The 22504-nt window shown below is 44.6% G+C and overlaps 1 protein-coding gene across 1 annotated transcript; it reads right to left on the reverse strand.

Annotated features, from left to right (window-relative positions):
• Positions 1 to 4627: 4627 nt before the first annotated feature.
• On the reverse strand, positions 4628 to 21464 carry LOC119741801. The gene is made up of 3 exons (XM_038217699.1): positions 21294 to 21464; positions 16227 to 18787; positions 4628 to 5437 (listed from the first exon to the last, which is right to left on the reverse strand). The coding sequence occupies exons 1-3, from the start codon at positions 21382 to 21384 to the stop codon at positions 5168 to 5170; spliced, it is 2922 nt and encodes a 973-aa protein (XP_038073627.1). The 5' UTR covers positions 21385 to 21464; the 3' UTR covers positions 4628 to 5167.
• Between the last annotated feature and the right edge of the window lie 1040 nt (positions 21465 to 22504).

The following is a 22504-nucleotide window of genomic DNA, read 5'->3' on the forward strand; positions in this document are numbered from 1 at the left end:
CACCTATGCATTAGTGGAGGGCAAAGTACCATTCGTAGGAACAGGGAATAGAGGATAGTTTTCTAAATAAAAAGGGGAGTTGTGAAATTCCTTTGATTAAACAAACCATGGGGTTACGCCAACCTGTACCTTTGTTGTAGACCACATGTTACATTTGTTTTGTTTACACAGTTTGATATGGTGGTCACGTAATGCCAACTTTCAGCAAACTTTTGTCTTCTACACTGGATGTGTGTCGCTATAGCGTGATTGTGTACAAATGGTGACCTTAAACTGTGTAATGTTGGCAAAGTATAGTATGCAAAAGATGCTTAAAATTTTAGTTGCCTGCATGTTGGTTGCTCGTTGGTATGACGACACAGGTAACGTGTTCTATATATTAACACGGGGTATTTACATGGGGATGTTTGAAGATGAAAAGTATGGAGAAAGGGGAAGTCAATAAGAAGGTAAAGGTTTCTCTGTAATTTTTAAATAGTTGGAAGAATTTTTGGAAGTAGACACTGTTGTGTCTACTTAAAGCTATTTTATCGTAAACTTCACACATAGGTGGGCTTCAGAACCTGCATAACAATTATATTAGAGTGAATTAAGCGTCAATCAATGAGATTTGTTCATACTCTGTATACATGTATATATAACTACAATTTAATACCAAAGTGTGGTTGTTGTTTGAAAGCTATATCTAAAAACTGTTTCGGGAACAGAAATAAATCAGTGTATTCAAGCTCAACATTTAGCGGGTTTGCCTGCTTTCATGACGTATCTCTCTGTCACCAACGTCCCCACCACCGACTCCTGCAACATCGCTAAAAGACGGACTGCAACTGGACCCCACGCTCAATGACCGTAGATAGACCAAGGGCGGATCCGGGGGGGCCAAAGGGGGCCATGGCCCCCAAAAAAACGAAACCAATTTTTTTTTTTTTTATGTGACATCGCAATAAAGGCAGGCAATGAGTACACCACCATCTTTTCCTAAAAAACAATTGGTTAAAGTGGTCAGAAATTGCCTCAGATCGCACCACAGAGCATCTAGAATCCAACAAATTTCGGGGCCCTTAGGCGGGCCCCGAACCCCACGCCGTAATGTTTTTGACCCACTTTTTGGGGGGACCAAATTTTTTTTGGGCCCCCCAAAAAATTGTGTTCTGGATCCGCCCTTGAGATAAACCTCACACTAGAGCAAGTTTACGATCTTCTCTGGCGCGGATCGGGGGGGGGGGAGTTGGGGGTTCAATAAAAAAAACCCAGCTCTGTCAAAATTGCTATTTCAGAATGAAAAGCATTTCACATTACGAATCCAATCACGATATCACGTTTTACCGGGCAACTTGGTTGTGTGGCACGTTTGGCCGTCCATAGCACCATGACGTTTGCAAAGGCTACGCAAAGTGAAAAGTGAAGCTAACTACAATCCAGAATCTTCTGTCCTTCTTGGAACGTGGATGCTTCACTGCTACATCCAATTCTCTCAGTCCACTGACGATGGGTAGAGCACTGTCCGAAGCGTTCACTTTCCCCCGGTTCTTTTCAGAACCTCACAAACTTACAAAATGGGATGTACAGGGCGAGTCAAAAAAACGAAACCCAAATGTCGGGACCAGTGTTTTATTGAAGTCCTGCATGTAGCACTTTCAAAATCTAGGATATGAAAGCCAAATTCATCAGCTTTCTTTTAGTACAAAAATCATTCAAATCACTCACGTACGGTTCTGTCCACGGATCACAAAAAAGGTTTGCGTTATTTCAGCAAAACGAAAACAATTCACACACATCCCTATGTGAATCTTTTCGTTTTTTTGAAAGAACACTGATCTTTTTTGTGATCCGTGGACAGAACCTTAAAACGGTGGTTGTGTTTGAAATTCTGTAACTTGAAAAGTACATCAGTGATTTGAATGATTCTTGTACTAAAAAAAAAGCTAATGAATTGGGCGTTCATATGCTAGATTTTGAAAGGGCTATATGCAGAACTTTTTTTAAAACAATGGTCCCAACGTTTGGGTTTCTTTTTTTTTTAACTCACCCTGTATAAAACGCATGCAAGTAAACTTACTTTTATTGCACACTTCACAATGCAGACTTCCAAATCTTAACCAATTTATCAAAATACGCGAAATGTAACAAGTATATTGAGAAAAGATAACGATCTGCTGGCAAACTTATTATGGTAGCAACTAATAAAATCTACGGAACTCTGGAGGTGCCATGCAATATGCTGAGATCTGAACATCTTACACATAACAACAATGGTCTCAAAATAGTAGAAAATACAACTACTTCTTTATCGTAAAATCTTTAAAGTTGATCTACCCATGCTCTTCAACATGTGTTTCTTTTTTCCTAACGACTTTTTAATCTTTGTTTTCTTTTTAACCGGAGAAGGCGACCCTTTTCTATTTCAGACGTTTTAACAGTCTGAAAATGAACTTTTTTGTTTTGGATTTGCTCCCGTAACGCACAAACGATATGCCTGAATTATTGTCGGGCCGCGCATAATTTATTCATTGTACATTTTCCAAAACTAAACGTCTTCGTATTTTTGTCTTAAATGTCTCATTGAGTGAATAATTTTAGTACTCCTAAAAAATAACAATTTGAAAACGGAACCATTTTGGAGGTGAAATTCGAAAATAGCAATGGGAGAGCCATTTTGAAACATATACCGGTACAAAAACAAACACTCACCTCCTTCTAGTCGTTCACGGTGCTCTGAAGTCCAAAGTCAAACTGTTATTCTGTCCAACATCAGCGCTTAAACTCCGAAATGGGTACACATGCGACTCAATTTCTATGATTCTTCCGGTAGATGTTCGCGCTTACTCGATGCAAGTTCTAATGCTCGACATTCCTGAGCGATTTCGCTGGATGCCGATAATTACGAAACGAAACTCCCCACGCACGCAATCCTTAACACTCCTCATTAGTCCTTATGCGAAATATAAATTATAGTCTTAATTACCTATCCGACCATTGGGGGAATATTCGACTTAATTGGAATGAAAATATTACGACAATGTAGACAACACGAAGGTTTTGATTCAGTTTACTACTGATGGTCAAGTGCAAACATCCGGCGAAGAGGATGTTTATGTTGACATGGGTTGGCAATAACAAAACAACTGGTGGTATTTTGTTTTTCTTGCGCTCTCGTCCGCGTGGACACAATGGGTGATGTCTATTGTATGGTGCCTCATTTAATGCCCGGATGAACTCGCCACTGCCTTAAATAAACCGTTTTCTTTAATAGATGGGACTAATTAACGATTCGTCCTCGTCTGAATCCGGTACTGATATTTACCTGCATTCAGAGTACGATTCGGCACTATTTTGACCCTGAACTATCAAAATTTGCCGGTAAGGCCCAGAACCGATGTTACAGTGATTTTTTTTTTTTTAATTTCAGAGCAACCAATTTACATGATTAGGCTATATGCAACTGACCTCTGGATGCCTTGACATAAGCAACAGCAAGCACTTTTTTTGACTGGCCAAAGTTCATCAAAATTCAATATGCTTCAATTAGAAGGGGGGTTGTGGTGATGTTTATTAGCATAATTATAGGCAAACTCAAGATAAACAATTGACTGCTGAATCAAATTAGCATAAATCAATACCCAATTTTGAAAATACCCATTTATTCGACTAATTGATATACGTCCTCGTCTGAATCCGGTCCCTGATCACCATACCGGAATTGATTTTATTATACTTAAATATCAATATTTCTATGCATGTCATTGCGTGCTTACAAGTGTTATATAGACCGATCATATTTTGTAAGTAAATACTAGCTAACTTGATTTGCATGCATTGGGCAGTACTGGTAGTGACTCCCATGGCATGCAATAGATGCAAAACTACCTCAAGACTTAGTTCATAGTGATATATTTGTAAATGATAACAACTGAAAACAGATCATTCTTTGAAGGCGAAGAATCGATGGTTGTATGTACTGTCCGTGATCTTCAAAATTTCGATTTGTTTGGTTTTTTTTTATCATTATTATTTTTTAAAACTCCATAATGCGTTTTCAACTTTGTTTTATTTAATCCGGTTAAAAACTACTCGTCTCCCCCTATATTTGTTTTGCATTTGTAACCCTCGGAAAAAAGTATTTTATTTGGGTTGCTTCTGCGCAACTTCCGGTCCCTACAGTATCAATGGACCGATCCAGTAAGCCCCTCCCACTGCGCACGTGGGCAAATTAACACGTGCTCCTCTCCAATGCCACACTGCATTTTCCTGCCGCGCGCATCATACGCGCGTGCACGCATGTCGGACTTTTGTGCACGCACGTCGGACATAAATCACGGCTGTGATTGGTCAGAACACCATGGGGCGGTGCTTACTGGATCGGTCCATTCTGATGGGGGAACTAGTCTATCCTGCGACAACTGAATAATTACTGTCGATCCCCGGATAATCTGAGATTTGTAAAGCAATTATGACAAAACTAAAGGTGAGCCGACTTCTTTCTTTCTTTCTTTTTTCGTTCGAGGTCTCATTCAAAAGTGAATAACTTTGTTTATCATTCAATATTAAATAACTTTGTTTATCATTTAAAGGGAATGTACAACATTTGCTTTTGCTGCAATTTTCAGAAATAAATGGATTCGGAGGATTAGTATATGTTATATAAAATAAAATGGCCGTTTCCAACCAATAACATAAAATGTATGCCCATATACTACCTCTATATTCCGTAACAACTCTCTAGTACAGCGAGCAGACCAGTACATAAATTCTCATATGCACCACTTCAACAAATCGGGTAGATTGCTCCCAATTCTCCAATGTGTTTAAGACATACACAAATTAAAGCTTGATTTACCCTATTTCATTTTTTGTCCATTGGTTGGGGAGGGTTGAGATGGTTAACCAACTACATTCGGGTGATATTTCCCTCCAAAAATGATCACGAGTAAAAGTATAGTCCTGAAGCCCATCGGAAAATGATTCATCAACTCAATTGCAAAACAGATCGACTTTAATCCACTTTTTTTCTCAGGAAAACTGGCTCAAAGTCTTGTTCATGATCAAGGCCCCTACATTTCTACCCCCTCCCCCACCTCCTCTATAGGCAAGGGCCACAAAACTCTCTATTGAGACAGCGATCAACAGTGCACAAATCGTGATTTGGTCGGCAAATGCGGGGGCATGTTTACTGATCTGCAACCTGGAAGCTGGTCCGAGCTGTAGACATCGCAGAGGCGCCAGCGCCTGCCGATGCCCCAGCCCTGGACCGGCGCGTCCAGAGCCCAGAGATCCTGATCCGCCACATGCCACGGACTCGCTCCGTGAAGGCGAAGCAGAAGAAGAGAAGGGGTCCTTGGACTGAGATCAAGATGCTGAAGAGATAGGAGAAGCCATCCACATATGCGTACCCAAATATGAAGATGAGAATCCAGGTCATCCCTGTCGCAACTAAGATCTGAGAAAACGAGAAGAGGAATGACAACAAAAATGAGCGCACTCAGCCTTTTTGAGATGCTTGCATGACGGCTATTATACATATTATGAATGTTTGTGAGTGCAATGGTAAGAATAATTTCATGAGGAGACAGATGAATGTTTTATTCGACGAGGCAAAGCGGAGTGGAATGGAAAATTCATCTGATGCATCGAGTGAAAATATACTTTCCAATGCACGAATATGAAACATTCATTATTTGTTTAAATTTAACACCTGAATAAATCCTTGTCATCTGATTGGTTGACTTGTGGACTGGTACTTACATCAATGTTCTACTTTTTCAGGAAAAAATGGGGGCCCCTTCCAATATCCGATTTATTCAAAACAAGTTCAGAGCTAGCCAGCATATTCAATTTATCTCGGTCTAAAACTATTCCACAGCGAAGTTCAGAACTGTCATATCCCATTTCTGTATCTTAAAAACTGTGCTCGACAAGTTCAGAACTACCATATCCAAATTCGTCTAATTGTTTGGCAGCAAGTCTTATTTGCTTCTGTGTGTTTGCAGCGTCAGCATTTACATACAGTTCCGATATTTCTTCGGAGAAAAAACGGAGATTCTCGCAAATCGTCTGCCAATTTGACATTCAGTGAATCAGATTCGTAATACAGCGCCACCACCGGCAGAAATGAAACCGTGCAATGGAAGTTCTATTCACAGTGCAATAGAACTAGTGGCGCGGCCGTGCCGTGCGCGGCGACGAATAATTCAATGACATGTGATCCTGTCAACGATCCACCAATCAGATGACGGGGATTCATTCAGGTGTTTTATAAAACAAAATAGCTTTGATCGCGGTTGGCTTAACTCTGAGCAAGTTATAACTATACATTAACCATATTTCGACTTTAATTACTGTGGCGGAAAGTGTTTAGTTGTGACGTCATACCATAGCACTAACGCTTAATCACTTGTGTGCAGTGACCGGGCGGAGCTTACGAGCTCCGTGGGCTGCTGCGCGTACGCGATTGGCTAATTTTCCCCATAGGTTTAGCGCACCATAGGGTTAGTACACGCACATGGTTTGTAGACATGACGTAGCGTCTACATGTGCCTGGTATATAAATGCGTGCCTGGAGAGCGCGCTCTGTTTAGAAGTTTAGAAGTTTGGGTTTTGGTAGCGTTTTAGCAGTTTGGGTTTAGAACGCGCATTGGTACATGGTTTAGCCTAGTTGTTGGGACTGATTGCTGCTAGTTGTGGAGATCGTTGTTAGGTGAGATACTATAGCTTGTTGAGTGTATAGTTTTGGGGCTCATCTGTTCAGAGTGTTGAGTGCCGGGTGTAGCTGCGACAGCGGGCAGAGAAGTAGGTGAATTACTGGTACCCTGCTTATGTGAAATTGCTTAGGCGATTTGTGTACAAAGTCTGTGTAGCTGTACTGGGGTCGCGCTGGTATGTGTAGCTGAATTCTGGCTTACACGCACGGCGTAGCGGGTACCCTGCTAACGGACTGTATACATTGCTAAGCGGCTGTTGTGTGCTTGTGACGCTGTGTTTGGCTAACTTAGTGATTCATTCCTAGCGCTGTGCATAGTTGCTCATTGCTGCCATTGTTGTCTAGTGCTTAATGCTGTGTTCGTTGTTGCATAGGCAAGCAGCGGGCTATCTCCAGTAACTAAGGACCCTGTTAATAAAACAACCCACCGAATCACATCCTAATTGTTGTACTTGATTATTGTTGAATAAATTACGATCATTGTTGTTTGAGATTACCGACAATTCTGCTTCCGGTGTTTATGTTTACAGGTTTATTGTGCAATTAATTAACAGAGATAAATAATCAACACTTATTCATAATCGGGCGGTAGATTTCCACCAAAACGGACCTGCACCCTTAGCCTTGAAGGTCGCTCTGAGTGATCTCTCGTCTAGGGAAGAGCCTTGGTTTGGGAAGATTGTCTTCACCCCACTAGGAGTCAGACTTATCCTAACAGACTTGGGTTGGCCCGGGGAGTTCCCGCCACAAATGGTGTCAGAAGTGGGATGATTGTGAATGATTAAGTTGATTTCTCTGTTGAATAATTGAATTGCACAATTGTTGAATTGTTGTTGATTTCTGTGGTGATTTCGGTGGTTGTTTGGAATTATGAGCGAGGGCTCTAAGGGTCGAGTGGGCACCTCAAGTGCTGAGGCCGAGGTGCAAAGACTGCGTTTGGAAGCCCAATTTCTGCAATGGGAAAATGACCTCATTGCAAAGAAGTTGAAGGCTGCCATGGAGTTGCAGTCGGGTGTTTCCCCAAAGGAAGGAAACATGGGTATGCCAGGTGGAAGCCGGCGTGTGCTCCATCGGGTTGATTCCGATGTTGAGCTCAGGTTGCCCGAAGAGACTTCCGGGTATGTCTCTGGAGCAACGGATAGAGTTTCAGGCGCAAATATGGTGCCTGAGTTAGCCCCTAAAGTGGGGAGGGAGGTGACTTTCATGGAAAGTTCGCCTTGGAAAGCCCCTAATGTGGGGAGGGAGGTGACTTTCATGGAAAGTACACCTCAGAAAAGATGGAGTGCAGGGATATTCCCCCGAGCGCAGTCGACGCCTGTTGCCAGGAAGACAGATGATCCAAATGGTGATCTGATGTCGTTCGTCCCTGAAGGTGGCATGGAACGGGGTTTGGCGAGTACCAACCCGTTCGTTGGTGACATGGGGATGGTAACCCCTAAACAGGTGAAGAGTGAATTGTTAAGTTTTGCAACTCGACCAGTCGAGGCGAAGAACAACAGTTCAGCTCAAGTTGACATCTCGTCGGTAGGTCCGTGGCCACTGAAAAGAGAGGCACGGGTCCATGGTGATGTGGGTCAGATGGGTAGTTTGGAGCGACCAAATCGCAGGCCAAACATAACCCCTGATCGGTACAGCGGAAAGGTGCTCTGGAAGGAGTACTTCCGCCATTTTGAGTCGTGTCGTGAGGTGAATATGTGGAGTGAGGAGCAGGCTGCGAGGTGGTTAGCCGCAAGCTTGCAGGGAGACGCTCTACGGTTATTCGGTGACTCTGGCCACAAGTACACGTATAGTGCACTTGTAAAGTTGCTGGAGCGCAGGTTTGGGTCAGCTCGACAGAGTGAAAATTATCTCGTCGAACTGAGACATCGGCGCCAAAAGCCGAAGGAGACTCTGCTTGAATTAGGGCAAGCGATTCACGAATTGACAGCGAGAGCATACCCTGAGTTACAGGAAGATGCTCGTGAGAGGTTGGCTAAGAACCACTTCATAGATGCTGTTGACAGTCATTCAGTTAGGGAGGGCATCAATAGGGCTCGTCCAAAAACTTTGGATGAAGCAGTCCAGGCTGCCCTGGAGACTGAGAATTTCGAGAAGGTGGAACAGCACAGATTGCTGGACCGGAAGCCCGCTAAATTGGCAAGAGCTTTGGGTTCAGTAACTGAACAGAGGCTGGACACTCTCGAGGAAAATCTCAATAAGCAGGCCAAAACTTTGGACTCTGTGGCTGAATTGGTGAAGTCTTTGTCCGGTCAGATTAAAGGTCAAGGTCAGGGTAGGGGCGTGTTGTCTCCCCAGACTCACAAGCCCGGTATGCCTGAACCTGGGGCCTTGCGGTGTTTCAGATGTGGTGACAAAGGGCACTTTGCCCGGGAGTGCAAGAAAACTCCAAAGCAGGGAAACGTCAGTCAGCCCCCCGTAGAACCCGCGGGAAGGCTGAGTGGTCAAAAGGGTTCAAGAGACAACACAGTGACAGCGAGGGTGGTGGTGGAGAGAAAAAGTCGAAGCCTGGGGATGGGCAACGAGTCATAACTCTGCCTAATCCCAGTAGTGGAGCTCGTTATGGTTTGTTTGTTGATGGGATGGTAAGGACGACAAAGTGTCGATTTTTGATCGACACGGGGTCCACCGATACTTTGATAAATAGTACGGTGTACTACCAAATTCCTAAGGAGAAAAGACCCGTCTTACAGACGGATGATGTTCAGGTAAAGCAAGTTGACGGTAGTCAGCTAGCCGTGTTGGGTATAGCTTGGGTAGAGGTACAAGTGGGTCGAACCACGCACCAAGTCAGGGCAGTGTTTGTCGACATGAAGTACTGTGGTATCCTGGGCATGGATTTTCTGGTACCCACAGGTGGAAATTTAGATTTCCAGTCGAAAGAGTGGAGGCTCAAAGGTGAGCGAATCAAATGCACGAATGGTGCTGGCGAGCATTTTGTTGGTCGTGTTGTAGTTTCTAAAACTACGGTGATTCCGTCAGGTCATGAGGCCGTGGTCCCGGGTATAATTGCTCGGAAGGGTGCCGACTTGGTCGGGCCTGCCATGGTAGAACCGATGGAAGGTGGCGGTGACCTAGCCAAGAAGGGCTTGGTGTTGGCCAGATCTCTGGTTGAGACTGAAGCCGATGTTGTTGCGTTGCGGGTCTTCAATCCCGGAAGGGAGAAAAGAGTTGCACGTGAGGGTACAACAGCGGGACTGATCTCCCAGGTGGAAGTTGGTTCAATTCATGGTGAGTTGGATAGGGTGACAAATGCTGGTGAAGAGTTACCCCAGCACTTGCAAGATTTGTTTGAGAGGGGTACAGCCAATGTGGAGGCTAAGTACCATGGGGATGTCCGGAAATGTCTTGTAGACTTTCAGGACGTGTTGTCCAAGGGTGACCATGACATTGGTCGCACGGACGTGGTGCAACATCACATAAATACTGGTGATGCTAAGCCGGTGAAAGAGCGGATGAGGCGTCATCCATATCGCCATCAGGAGGAAATCCAGAGGCAAGTCGGTGATTTGGAAAAGAGGGGGGTGATTGAACCTTCCGACAGTCCATGGGCGGCAAATGTTGTTTTGGTTGACAAAAAGGATGGTACGAAACGCTTCTGTATTGATTACAGAAAGTTGAATTCGGTGACCATCAAGGATGCCTATCCAGTGCCGCGCATTGATGAAACATTCGACGCGTTGGGAGGGGCGAAGTGGTTTTGTACACTTGACTTGGCGTCGGGGTACTGGCAAGTCGCTCTGGATGAGGACGCCAGCCAAAAGTCAACATTTGTTGTGAGAAGCGGGTTGTACCGGTGGAAATGCATGCCTTTTGGGCTGTGCAATGCCCCGGCGACATTTGAGCGGCTCATGGAAAAGGTTATGGCCGGTTTGCAGTGGGAAATCCTACTGATTTATTTGGATGACATCATCGTGTTTGGTCAGTCGGTGATGGAGACCTTAGAACGTCTCCGAGTTGTGTTGGACAGGCTTAGAAACGCTGGGCTTAAACTCAAGCCCAGCAAGTGTCATTTGTTTCAGAAGTCAGTGGCTTACCTAGGGCACATTGTGTCCTCAGAAGGGGTAGCAACAGATCCTCAGAAGATTGAGGCAGTGGCAAATTGGCCGGTTCCAAGGTGTGTACGAGATGTGCGAAGCTTTTTAGGCCTCGCATCGTACTACCGGAAGTTCATAAAGGGGTTTGCAGAAGTGGCGAGTCCACTTCATGCGTTAACCGAGAAGTCAAGAGAGTTTAAGTGGACTGAGAGTTGTCAAGAGGCATTTGACGAGCTGAAGGGCAGGCTTCAAGCCGCCCCAGTTTTGTCATATCCAATGCCCGAGGGTGACTTCATCCTGGACACCGATGCCAGTGGTGAAGGTATCGGGGCAGTGTTGTCGCAGGTCCAGGGTGGTGACGAGAAAGTGCTTGCTTATGCGAGCCGGAAGCTCAGCAAACCTGAGCGAAATTACTGTGTCACTCGTAAAGAGTTGTTGGCTGTGGTTGTGTACTTGAAGTATTTCAAACAATATTTGTACGGCCGCAGGTTGACGGTCAGAACTGACCACGCCGCATTGCGGTGGGTACTTAATTTTAAGAACCCCGAGGGTCAGCTGGCGAGGTGGATTGAGGTCCTATCTCAGTATGACTTGGTCATTGAGCACAGGAGTGGCAAGAAGCATGGTAATGCTGATGGGTTGTCGAGACGGCAATGCAAACAGTGCGGCCGTGAGGAGGTGGTCAAGGAGGATGAGGCAACTGGTGTAGTACCCGAGGTTCAGCCTCCGGGGAGTGAGTTTTTGGTTAGGGGCGTAGCTGCCCAACCAACCCTGTCTCGCAGTGCTTTAAAGGAAGCACAGTCACAGGATGACACCATGAGTTGGCTCATGAAGTTGAAGGAGGACGGTGATAGTCGTCCTGAGTGGAAGACGGTCTCGCACTTGTCGGCAGCCTGTAAGACCTATTGGTCACAGTGGGACCAGTTAGAGGTCCGGGAAGGAGTTCTGCATAGGAGGTGGGACTCCGACGACGGCAAGTCCGTCCGGTGGCTGTTGGTTTTGCCACTGAAGTTTCGGAAAGAAATTCTGTCGGAGTTGCATGGTGGGCAACTGAGTGGTCATTTGGGGGTCAGCAAGACTCTGGCCAAAGTCAAAGCCAGGTACTTCTGGCCAGGCATGTCTGCGGACGTGCGGTCTTTTCTCCGAGGTTGCAATGTCTGTGCCAGGAGAAAGTCTGCTGCTAAGAAGAGGGTTGCGCCCCTACAGCAGTATCGAGTTGGTGTTCCGATGGAGCGAGTAGCAATAGACTTGCTCGGGCCATTGCCCGTCACGGACAATGGTAATCGTTGGGTGTTGGTGGTTGGCGACTACTGCACTAAGTGGATGGAAGCATTTCCACTTCCTGACGCTACTGCGGTTACAGTCGCGCACACTTTGGTGACTGAGTTTGTTTGTCGATTCGGGGTGCCCCAAGAACTTCACTCTGATCAGGGCACAAACTTTGAGTCAGAAGTGTTCAGGGAAATGTGCCAAATTCTCGGCATTTCGAAAACCCGGACAACCGCCTATAATCCGAAATCGGACGGCATGGTTGAGAGGTTTAACAAAACCTTGGTCAACATCGTGGCGATGCTCCTTGACCCTAGGCGTAGGCAGAAGGACTGGGATGAGTTCCTCCCCTTTGCGACCTTCGCTTATAGGTGCACGCCGCAAGACTCAATTGGGGAATCGCCCAACATGATGATGTTGGGGCGAGAGGTGAGTGTCCCAGTGGATCTGGTGACAGGGTGTCCTGAGATTGAGGTGGAAGCCACTGCAGACTTCGCTGAAACATTGCGAAGTAATATGCAGGAGGCCCATAATAGGGCGAGGAATTGTCTCGGGAAAAGTGCCCGGAGGCAAAAGAAGAATTTTGACAGGAGAGCGTCTCAACATGGGTTGAAGGAGGGCCAATTTGTGTGGCTACACAACCCTGCAAAGAAAAAGCACATGTCCCCCAAGCTACAACTTAGGTGGGAAGGACCATGGCTTGTTGTCAAGAAGTTGTCAGATGTGACGGTTCGTATCCAGCTTAAGCGTAATGGCAAGCCAAAGGTAGTCCATGTAGACCGACTAAAACCGTATGTCGGTGAGGCAATCGAAACGTGGGATTGTCAGTCCGGGGAACAGGTGACAGAAAGCCTCCCCATGGATGAAATCCCCGAGGTTCAAGATGACAAAGAGTCGTCTGAGGAGTTGGCTGAAGTGGCCGAAAATGAGGTTCCTGTGGAGGATTCCATCACTGAAGATTTGAGTCCGGGTAGTCCAGCCGATCAGTCAGAACGGCAGGATGAGTCAGCACCAAGACGGTACCCAAGACGGGCCCACAAATTGCCCCTGCGGTATCGTTAGAGTCCAGATTTGTTGTTGAGGTCGTCCAAGGGATGAAGCTCCAGTATCCCCTGTTTCGTCCCCCGCATCCTCCATTCCCCCACTGGAAGAGGTGGCGAGGCAATCCCAGCCACGCCCCGAAGTGTCCAATTCCAGAGAGACATCCCCCCTGTTGAAGATGAGGACGGCAACTGTGCGGGTCCAGTCATCATCTCAGACGTGGCCGGATGGCAACATCATCGTCTCCCGAAGAGAACTACCGGATGAGCTGCAAGCAAATGTCCGTTGATGAGAACGGGCGTCCCGTCGAGAAGTGAACGACGTGTTCCAGTTTAATGTATTTTTTTTGTTTATCTATGTTTCTAAAGTTTTCTAAAGTTTCTAAAGTTCTTAGGTTTTAAACAGTTCTGAAATGTTTCTTAAAAGTTTTGTTGAAAGTTTCATAAATGTTTTTATAAAAGTTTATTGTCGGTAAGGAAAAAAAAAGTGTATTTATCTAATGGAAAAATTCGTTGTTTAAACTCTGTAAAATTTATCCCAGTTAAATCATGTAAAATTCAATTTGCGAAAATCTTGCCATCAAAATTAGTGTACATTTCATCAGTCTAAAATTATCCGTAAATTTCAGCTTTAAATCTGTGTAAAATAAGTGCAAATTTCCCCTAATTTCTTGTGAATATTTAATGAACTAAAATTTGAGCCAGACGAGTATAAATTTCCTTAAATTTCTTGTAAATATTTAATGAGCAAAATTTTGATTCAGATGCTGTACGATAATTACCTGTGAAATCTTGTGAATATTTAATTAGCAAATTTTGGTGAAGTTGGACATGTACATGGATTCTCGACACGTTGTACTGTGCACTTACAATCTTGTGCATATTTAATGAGCTGAATTTGGTGTTCTTGCACATGTGAAAAATTTGTACATGTAAGTTACATGTAGGTAGGGTACATGTTATATTTTGCACATGTTAAGCACATGTACACATGTAAAGTACATGTGAGGAAGGTACATGTTATATTTTGTGAATATTTAATGAACTTTAATATCAGCTTCCTCTCTTATGTTTTCTTTTGAATTTCAAAGATGAAGTTAAACTTTATGTTTTCTATTGTAATTCAAAGAAAAAGTTAAGCCTGATGTTTTCTTTTGAATTTTATGGATGAAGTTAGGCTTTAAGTTTTGTATTGAATTATTTTGAAGATGTTAAGATGTAGTCACACTTTCCTTTTATTTTTGTATTATGGCTTTAAAGTATGGGGACATCCTCTGCCATGCTCGGGCCCTTGTGGCGGAAAGTGTTTAGTTGTGACGTCATACCATAGCACTAACGCTTAATCACTTGTGTGCAGTGACCGGGCGGAGCTTACGAGCTCCGTGGGCTGCTGCGCGTACGCGATTGGCTAATTTTCCCCATAGGTTTAGCGCACCATAGGGTTAGTACACGCACATGGTTTGTAGACATGACGTAGCGTCTACATGTGCCTGGTATATAAATGCGTGCCTGGAGAGCGCGCTCTGTTTAGAAGTTTAGAAGTTTGGGTTTTGGTAGCGTTTTAGCAGTTTGGGTTTAGAACGCGCATTGGTACATGGTTTAGCCTAGTTGTTGGGACTGATTGCTGCTAGTTGTGGAGATCGTTGTTAGGTGAGATACTATAGCTTGTTGAGTGTATAGTTTTGGGGCTCATCTGTTCAGAGTGTTGAGTGCCGGGTGTAGCTGCGACAGCGGGCAGAGAAGTAGGTGAATTACTGGTACCCTGCTTATGTGAAATTGCTTAGGCGATTTGTGTACAAAGTCTGTGTAGCTGTACTGGGGTCGCGCTGGTATGTGTAGCTGAATTCTGGCTTACACGCACGGCGTAGCGGGTACCCTGCTAACGGACTGTATACATTGCTAAGCGGCTGTTGTGTGCTTGTGACGCTGTGTTTGGCTAACTTAGTGATTCATTCCTAGCGCTGTGCATAGTTGCTCATTGCTGCCATTGTTGTCTAGTGCTTAATGCTGTGTTCGTTGTTGCATAGGCAAGCAGCGGGCTATCTCCAGTAACTAAGGACCCTGTTAATAAAACAACCCACCGAATCACATCCTAATTGTTGTACTTGATTATTGTTGAATAAATTACGATCATTGTTGTTTGAGATTACCGACAATTCTGCTTCCGGTGTTTATGTTTACAGGTTTATTGTGCAATTAATTAACAGAGATAAATAATCAACACTTATTCATAATCGGGCGGTAGATTTCCACCAAAACGGACCTGCACCCTTAGCCTTGAAGGTCGCTCTGAGTGATCTCTCGTCTAGGGAAGAGCCTTGGTTTGGGAAGATTGTCTTCACCCCACTAGGAGTCAGACTTATCCTAACAGACTTGGGTTGGCCCGGGGAGTTCCCGCCACATTACTATACTCGGACCCAGTGTGGTTGGACTATGCTCTAGTCGACTATGGGTACGGTTTGCCTGTTAGTTACCAAAAGTTTGCCTGCTAGTTACCATTTTTTCTTCTTTGTGCTAATAGATTTGGTCATGTTACTTACGTACATTTTTTATTTTTATATATGTTTATATATTCAATTTTCTGTATTGTGGGTAATTGAATATTTATGTGCAAACAGAGAAGTAGAATTTCACGCTGCCATGATGAATTTATTTATTTATTTATTATCCACATCCAACAGCAGAAAAAAACCCGCCAATTACAGGACTGAGTTAAAAATAGTGAATGAATAAATCGAATTGAATTGAATTGTAGTTTGCGTGGGTCTGAAAATGGCCCGTAATTGCCTGTAGAAGCAGCGCATGCGCACTAGTTTTACCCCATTTTTTTTGGGGGGGGGGCGATTTTACGAATTTTCCTCGTTTCGACGGGGATCGTGGGTTGTGATAATACGGCGGGTTATCACGTATCCCCTGGACTACTTCGACCCATCTCATCAGTTAGGCCTTACCGGTTTTTATATGGGACGTTAAGTATATCTACTTTTGAGAAATGCAAATAATTTAAAACGGGTTATTTCAAGTCCCAATCAGAAAAGATGAGCAAAATCTTCGGCTGGGAACTTGTAACAGATTTTAGCTGTTTTGTCATTTCAGCCAAATTGCTATTCTTAATTTTCGCTTCAAGTCTGAAGTACCAGAGCATCGTTTGTCAACAGTGTTCCCAGATATGCAAAGAATAATTACCTTGATGCAGAGAGCAACCTCCATCTTTAGTCTTTCCAGCTTTCTCTTGTCCTTCATCACCATGCTGGTTGACTTCCTGGTTCGCCTGATACCGACCACAGTCAAGATAAAGAGGACCGCGTTCGCCATCATCAAAATCGAAATGGGTGTAGCCACCAGCAACAAAGCGCCGACGCCGTAGGGCAGGCAGTGTCGGTAGATCACCAGTGTGTCCCTGCCTGTCAAGAGCAGGCGATGGACGACAACCCAGGCCCCAGATATAATGGCAGGAGCGCCCCATCCGTACACCGAGTACCACATGAAAGCTCGACGAAACCGCCTGGTCTGCATCTGGAGTTTGAAACCGAACGTCCGGGCGAAGTGCAGCGAAACCACGTTGGTCCAGAAGAAAAACGCCAAGAGGAGATAGTGAACCAAGACGGCGAAAGCGAGACAAGAATCCTCATTACTGACAGTGTGTTGACTCAGGGGTGACCCGGGACCAATCAGGAAGACCGTCTGGGTCAGAAACAGGGCCAAGATGGAGCAGAAGAGGTTCTTGCCCGGTAGGGTCCAGAGCTCCGGGAACAGACAAAAGCTGAGTAGACACAGGAACAGGAACAGCTGAGAAATGCTCAGGCAGACTAAAGAAAACACCGCGTCTCCAAGGAAGGAGGGTTCGGCACAATCGAGACACTCGCCAAGACGACACACTACGACCTGATCGTCACTCAGCTGAATATACCCATCACTGGACAGGTTCACACCTGAAGATAAGCGTATGGTCGTATTATCCAGCCAAGTGTACTCGGTGGAATTGAGAATCATCATGGAACAGTTGAGCTTCATTTGACACAAGTACACAAACTCTTCTGATCGCTTTTGAATCTCCAACGGTCTGAACACGACCTCTTGATAAAGGCCATCACTTGGGCATGTTATTTTGTCATCGATATCCACCGTGATGACAACAAAGAGGGACCCATTTAGTTCAAACCTCTCATAGTCGACCCCAAGAGAGTAACTAATCGGCACCTGTCCTAAGCGACCGCACCTATCGACCAGTGATCCCTGCTGATCGAAATTCCTCAGTGATAATGTCTTCAAGAAAATACCCGCACCAGAAAGGACGGGGTCTGACATTATTAAGGTTGAAAAGTCTGATAAAGTCTCTTCAAAGCTCAGCGGAGGAAGTGCGGTAAAAGATAAATTGCAAGGAATGTGCATATTAGCGTCATCTATGAAAGGCGGTACTTGACAATCATACAGATCGAATTCTGTGATAGTTACATTCAGCAGAGTTTGGGTCATGTTCCTCAAAAAGAGCTCAGCCGAACTAATGTATTTGACCAGAGTATGAAAATCCACCTGAAACGATACCAAGCGCGGATCATCCAAGTTCGATACCAAACACCGATCACTCGCAGTGTCCACAGCGACGCATGAGCCATGAGGGCCGTAAGCCTGACCAGGAAGACAGTGAAACCTTCGACATGCTCCGAGCTCAGGATCGAAGAACTCGTACTCGTGTTCGCAGACCACAACCGTGGGGTCACCGTCCAGAGAGTAGCGCATGTCTCGGTGAGTGGTGAAGTCGAAAAGGGCGCTTACAGGGACGAATAATGGAGCCTTCATTTCATCAGAGCCCCGGTAACAAGAGCAACTGCCATCGCAGTGTGGGTTTTTAGCGCACGAGGTTCTCAGTCTGTACGCCCGGCACGCCTCTTCGTATTCACGCTTGGACTGGACAGTGAAAAAAATACCACAGGAAAACGAAATCTCCTCGGAAGGAACAAGTCGTGGCTGGGAAATTCTACCCTTGAACGACTCCGGAGGACCGACAGACTCAAATGTACATCTCCCCACGGAACTGTCGGTCAGACCAACGCGCCTTACCTCAAATGGGCAGTTCAGCTTTACCTGCCAGAACTGTAGGTCTTCGTCCTCCATGCCGTTACACCGGGCGCAGTAGACATTACGGTAATGCAAGCCATCTTGACCAGCAACCGGTACAAGCTTTTTAACATCATTCAAAGTGTCGAACCCACTTGATACGCTCGTGTTCATACACAGGTCATACGTGTCAGTCGTGTGCCTACCTTTCAAGCAATCCTGGACCAGCACGAACTCGGAATAACTATGACCAGGCACGTGAACTAAAGATCGATTCGATTTTCGCGCCAAAATGACGGGCTCCCACAGTGCCTCTAGCTTGCAAGAATACTCGTCGATGAAGCTTTGCGCATGCTCAGATTGCCAGGCCGTGCAAAGGTCACGTACGGTCTCACTGCCATTGGATGACGCCATCCCCGCTTTCCTTAGAGTCACCAAATCTTTGGAACAATTCTTGACCGTCTCTAAGAGCCCATCATCGGCCCACTCTTGGCTAAGTCTGCCCTCCAGGTCGGTGCAGTACAACTCGTAGTCCAGACAGCAATCTTGGTACACCAAGCAATACTCGTCGCAATAGCAGGTCATCTCATAGGTCTGGTTGTGTGGTATAGCCTCGTTGCATCGTCCACAGCACGAGGCATCGGGCGTGATTCTCACTTTAAGCCAAAACAGCGTCACGTTGATGGCATCTGTTAAAAACAAACAAAAAAGGAATCCAGAAAATGTCAATTCAAAGACCGATTAAGAATATAGAGAGCTTTTACAGAGCGCCCTCACTGTGAACTGCTTCGTAGACACGTGGTTTTCTTTTCTTAAGTACATAGTGTATTATTTAAATTAAGTGTGATTTGAGAACAAGGGGGATGTTATCCTCCGTTGTCACTAAAAAATATCCTCTTCACTTCTATCAATGACAGAACTCGAACTGTCGCTAAAAGCATACAGGACGATTTTTGGAATGTAACTTGTCTCTGGAGTTTTGATGAAAGTTTTTGCGACATTTATTCTCAGACATGCATAATGCACATCTGAAATCTATTGGTTTCAATCGCATGTTCATGATGCATGCAGATAACGAATTTTAGCTTACTTCGAGTTGTATTACCTCCGCCAAGGAAGTTATGTTTTCATCGGCGTTAGTTAATTGGTTTGTCTGTGAACATGATAACTCTACAAGATATGGGCGGATTTTCTTGCAAATTGTTTTAGGGTGGTCCTTGGTACAAGCACATATAGATTAGATTTCGGAAGTGATCCGGATCCAGGGTGTTTTTTTGAAAGGATTCTTCACCATTTTCTAGGTGTGAACGTGCTAAAGACAATGAAATTGGGACACCCCCAACAATTAATGGACCCGTCCATTTCTAGCAATATACCCTGCACACACTTTACCAGGCCAGTAGTTTACGACTCTCTCTAGTCTCGTGGCTAATTGCATATGGAGCCTCTGTTTTACGACCCTAATGTAAACACTCGCACACTTAATGAGGGTGACCGTATGTAAATGGCACAATTCTGCTAGATGCACTTGAACAAGTGCAAGTGCACAAAAGGCTCTGGCCGTCTGGCATGAAAGTCTGGCACGAAATCTATCCTTGCCTGACGCGTTGACGTATGTACATGTAGTGTGCATGCATGTCGAATAATAGTAACTGGCTACTTATTCAACGTTATTCAATCTAACCACACAGGTCAATGGAGTAGACCATTTTATACAATGGGGGAGTAGAAAGGTAGCCCAACACAGGAATATACATGTTAACTACAACATGTTTGAGTTTAAGGATTGGCGTTGTGTGTAATGGCGGGAAATTGTTAAGCCTTGGCGGAGATGTGCGCTCTCTGAGTGCTGTCTAGTTTGTGATGTTTAACATCTGAACTTGTTTTTTGTTCAGGCCCATTCACAGGGTCGTCGCTAGAGGGGTGTGACACCCCACCACCACCACCACCACCACCACAACCACACATAGGCGTAGGCAACGGAGGGGGGGGGGGGTAAGGGGGGTACCCACGCTTGTTTATGGTGAAACTCGAGAATTTTCTTTTGTTCCTCTTCCCTTTTCCTTTGTTTATAGCCTACTCCCTAAACATTTTTGCAATAGCTCTCATCGGTTTTGTACATGTTTTCTATCCTGTCCTCAATTCATCGATGTTGCACGTGTGTGTACACGATTTACACCATAAACAAATGTCCATATTTACGTTACAAACCCAGTGTGCCACATTCCTTTGTTTTCGTGTAGTTAAAAAAAAAAATCATTTCACCCAAAGAGTGAAAATTCTTTCGACCCAATTATTGTCGATGATTCCCTTTAATGTTTCTCTTCATTTGACGACGGATAAACCTAACCCACAAATGTTTCTAAACCTGTTTTCCAGAGAGGGGGAACCTTGGGCAGGTCCACACGACGTATCTGGAAACTGGTTTATGCGGACCTCTTTTGTTAGGAAGTCCACACAGTAAATGTAATGCTTGTCCATCTTTGTGATACCGTGGCAAGCGTCCAAAATTACTAAATTCAGTAGTAAAATACGAAACAGGCTAGCCATGGAATACCATGATGGTTACAGCCCGATAGTCTGAAGGTTCGATAGTCCGAAGGTTCTTTAGTCCAAAGGGTCATTAGTCCGAAGGCTTGTTAGTCCGAAGGTTCAATAGACCGAAGGTTCGATAATCCGAAGGTTCGATAGTCCGAAGGGCCCATTAGTTCGAAAATAAAATAAGGTTAATTGATCCTAAGGTTCGGTAGTCCGAATAGACGATAGGGTTCGATAGTCCGAATCGACAGTAAGGTTTTGATAGTCCGAATAGATGATAAGGTTCGATAGTCCGAATATACGGTAGGGTTCGATAGTCCGAATTGAGAATAAGGACTATCGGACCTTCGGACTATCGGGCGGCCCCCTACCATGATACCGTAGAATAAGGACTACCGGACCTTCGGACTATCGGGCGGCCCCTACCATGATACCGTACACCCAAGACGAACAGAGTTAAACCTCAAATTCACGTATCATGCTTTATTTGCAAGACAAACATTTTAAAAATATCCAACAATATTGAAGAACATGAAAATATCGATCTAATTCATAAAGACAATTTTTTTGTCATAATGTTATGTCGGGCCATCATTGGCAACTGGTAAGGCAAAAGTCTTAACATCGCGCTTCTCACCACATTTCTCAGCCACATACCTGTTTGTCGAATACCGTTAGCAACGCCTATCAATGCCACAACTGTCATCAGAAATAAGACAATCCGACAAGAACTAAGTGCAAATTCCATCTTTTGTTCTCTGCTCTCTCACTACTGTTGGTAAGAAAAAAATATCTGTCGTGCCTTTTATAGTCTACAGAATCACCTTGCCCGTGGCCTAGCCAAACCATTTTATATTAATAAAATATTATACCTAACAGCCTTCAAGGTACAGTACACAGGCTACTAAGCGAAATAACTGTCATGAATAGTGTTCATGCATGACGCAGTAATATCACTTACCTCATCATGACGGGGATTACTTTTCTCATTTAATAACCGTTGCACGTCTGTTCTCGTCACGGTATATTGCCTGTCTGCGTTGAAAGACTACCGGTATTTATTTCCCAGTGTTAAGCCCCAGCCACAGGTTTTCGGTTTGGAGCTACGAACACCCACGGTTTACCAAGAATCAATCGATCACGATGAACCGTTGAGAGTCGTGGAGAAATCGACTTTCTAAGAATGCACTACGGTTTCAGGACGGATAGCCACGACTGTCCTAAGTTTTCTCTACATTAATACACCACGGTTTGTCAAGAATATGGACGGATTGGTGAAGAATATCGACGGTATTACTACTGACGTTAACGCCACGGTTGTCTGCGATTGGGCCACAGATGGCCAAGGTTCTCCTACGAATAAAGCGTGGATATTCGTAGTACGACCTTTAACAGCAGAACCCTAGCATATCCAGACATATCCGTAGGACATTCGTAGCGAATTAATTAAGATTTCTACCAAGACGAATCAGTACGGTAGTCCTACAGATGTCCCACGGTTGCACTAAGGATTGATTTGTATGACGTTTCACCCGCACGGAAGTTTTGAATTAAACAGTTTTAAAAATTCCGTAGCCCCTCCACGAATACCCAAGGAAGAAGACGGATAATCGCGGGTGCTAAGGGTGAATACTGAGAATAACTGCACTACTTGCATAATGTTCCATATGCCTGTTTTCCTCATTTGTGACCATAGCTGTCCAAATTAGACAAATGATGTCAGTTGATACAACTCATCAAAATGGCGGTCTCTAGTTAACTTTGCCAGTGAGTTGAGTTCTCTTTAAGTTGTTAGTTCCAAATTCTTTTTTGTTGCTATGTCATGTTCAGTTGATTTTTGTGAACATTATTTTTACATTCAGGAACAC

This window comes from Patiria miniata, unplaced genomic scaffold (assembly GCF_015706575.1).
Source record: "Patiria miniata isolate m_02_andy unplaced genomic scaffold, ASM1570657v1 HiC_scaffold_5, whole genome shotgun sequence".
NCBI lineage: Eukaryota > Metazoa > Echinodermata > Asteroidea > Valvatida > Asterinidae > Patiria > Patiria miniata.

Coding starts and splice junctions, on each gene's coding strand:
- LOC119741801 (XM_038217699.1), bottom strand. CDS start 21,384: ATGGAATTTGCACTTAGTTCTTGTCGGATTGTCTTATTTCTGATGACA. Junction 18,788..21,293: donor TAACGGTATTCGACAAACAG/GTATGTGGCTGA, acceptor TGTTTTTAACAG/ATGCCATCAACGTGACGCTG. Junction 5,438..16,226: donor AGGTTGCTCTCTGCATCAAG/GTAATTATTCTT, acceptor TCGTTTTCTCAG/ATCTTAGTTGCGACAGGGAT.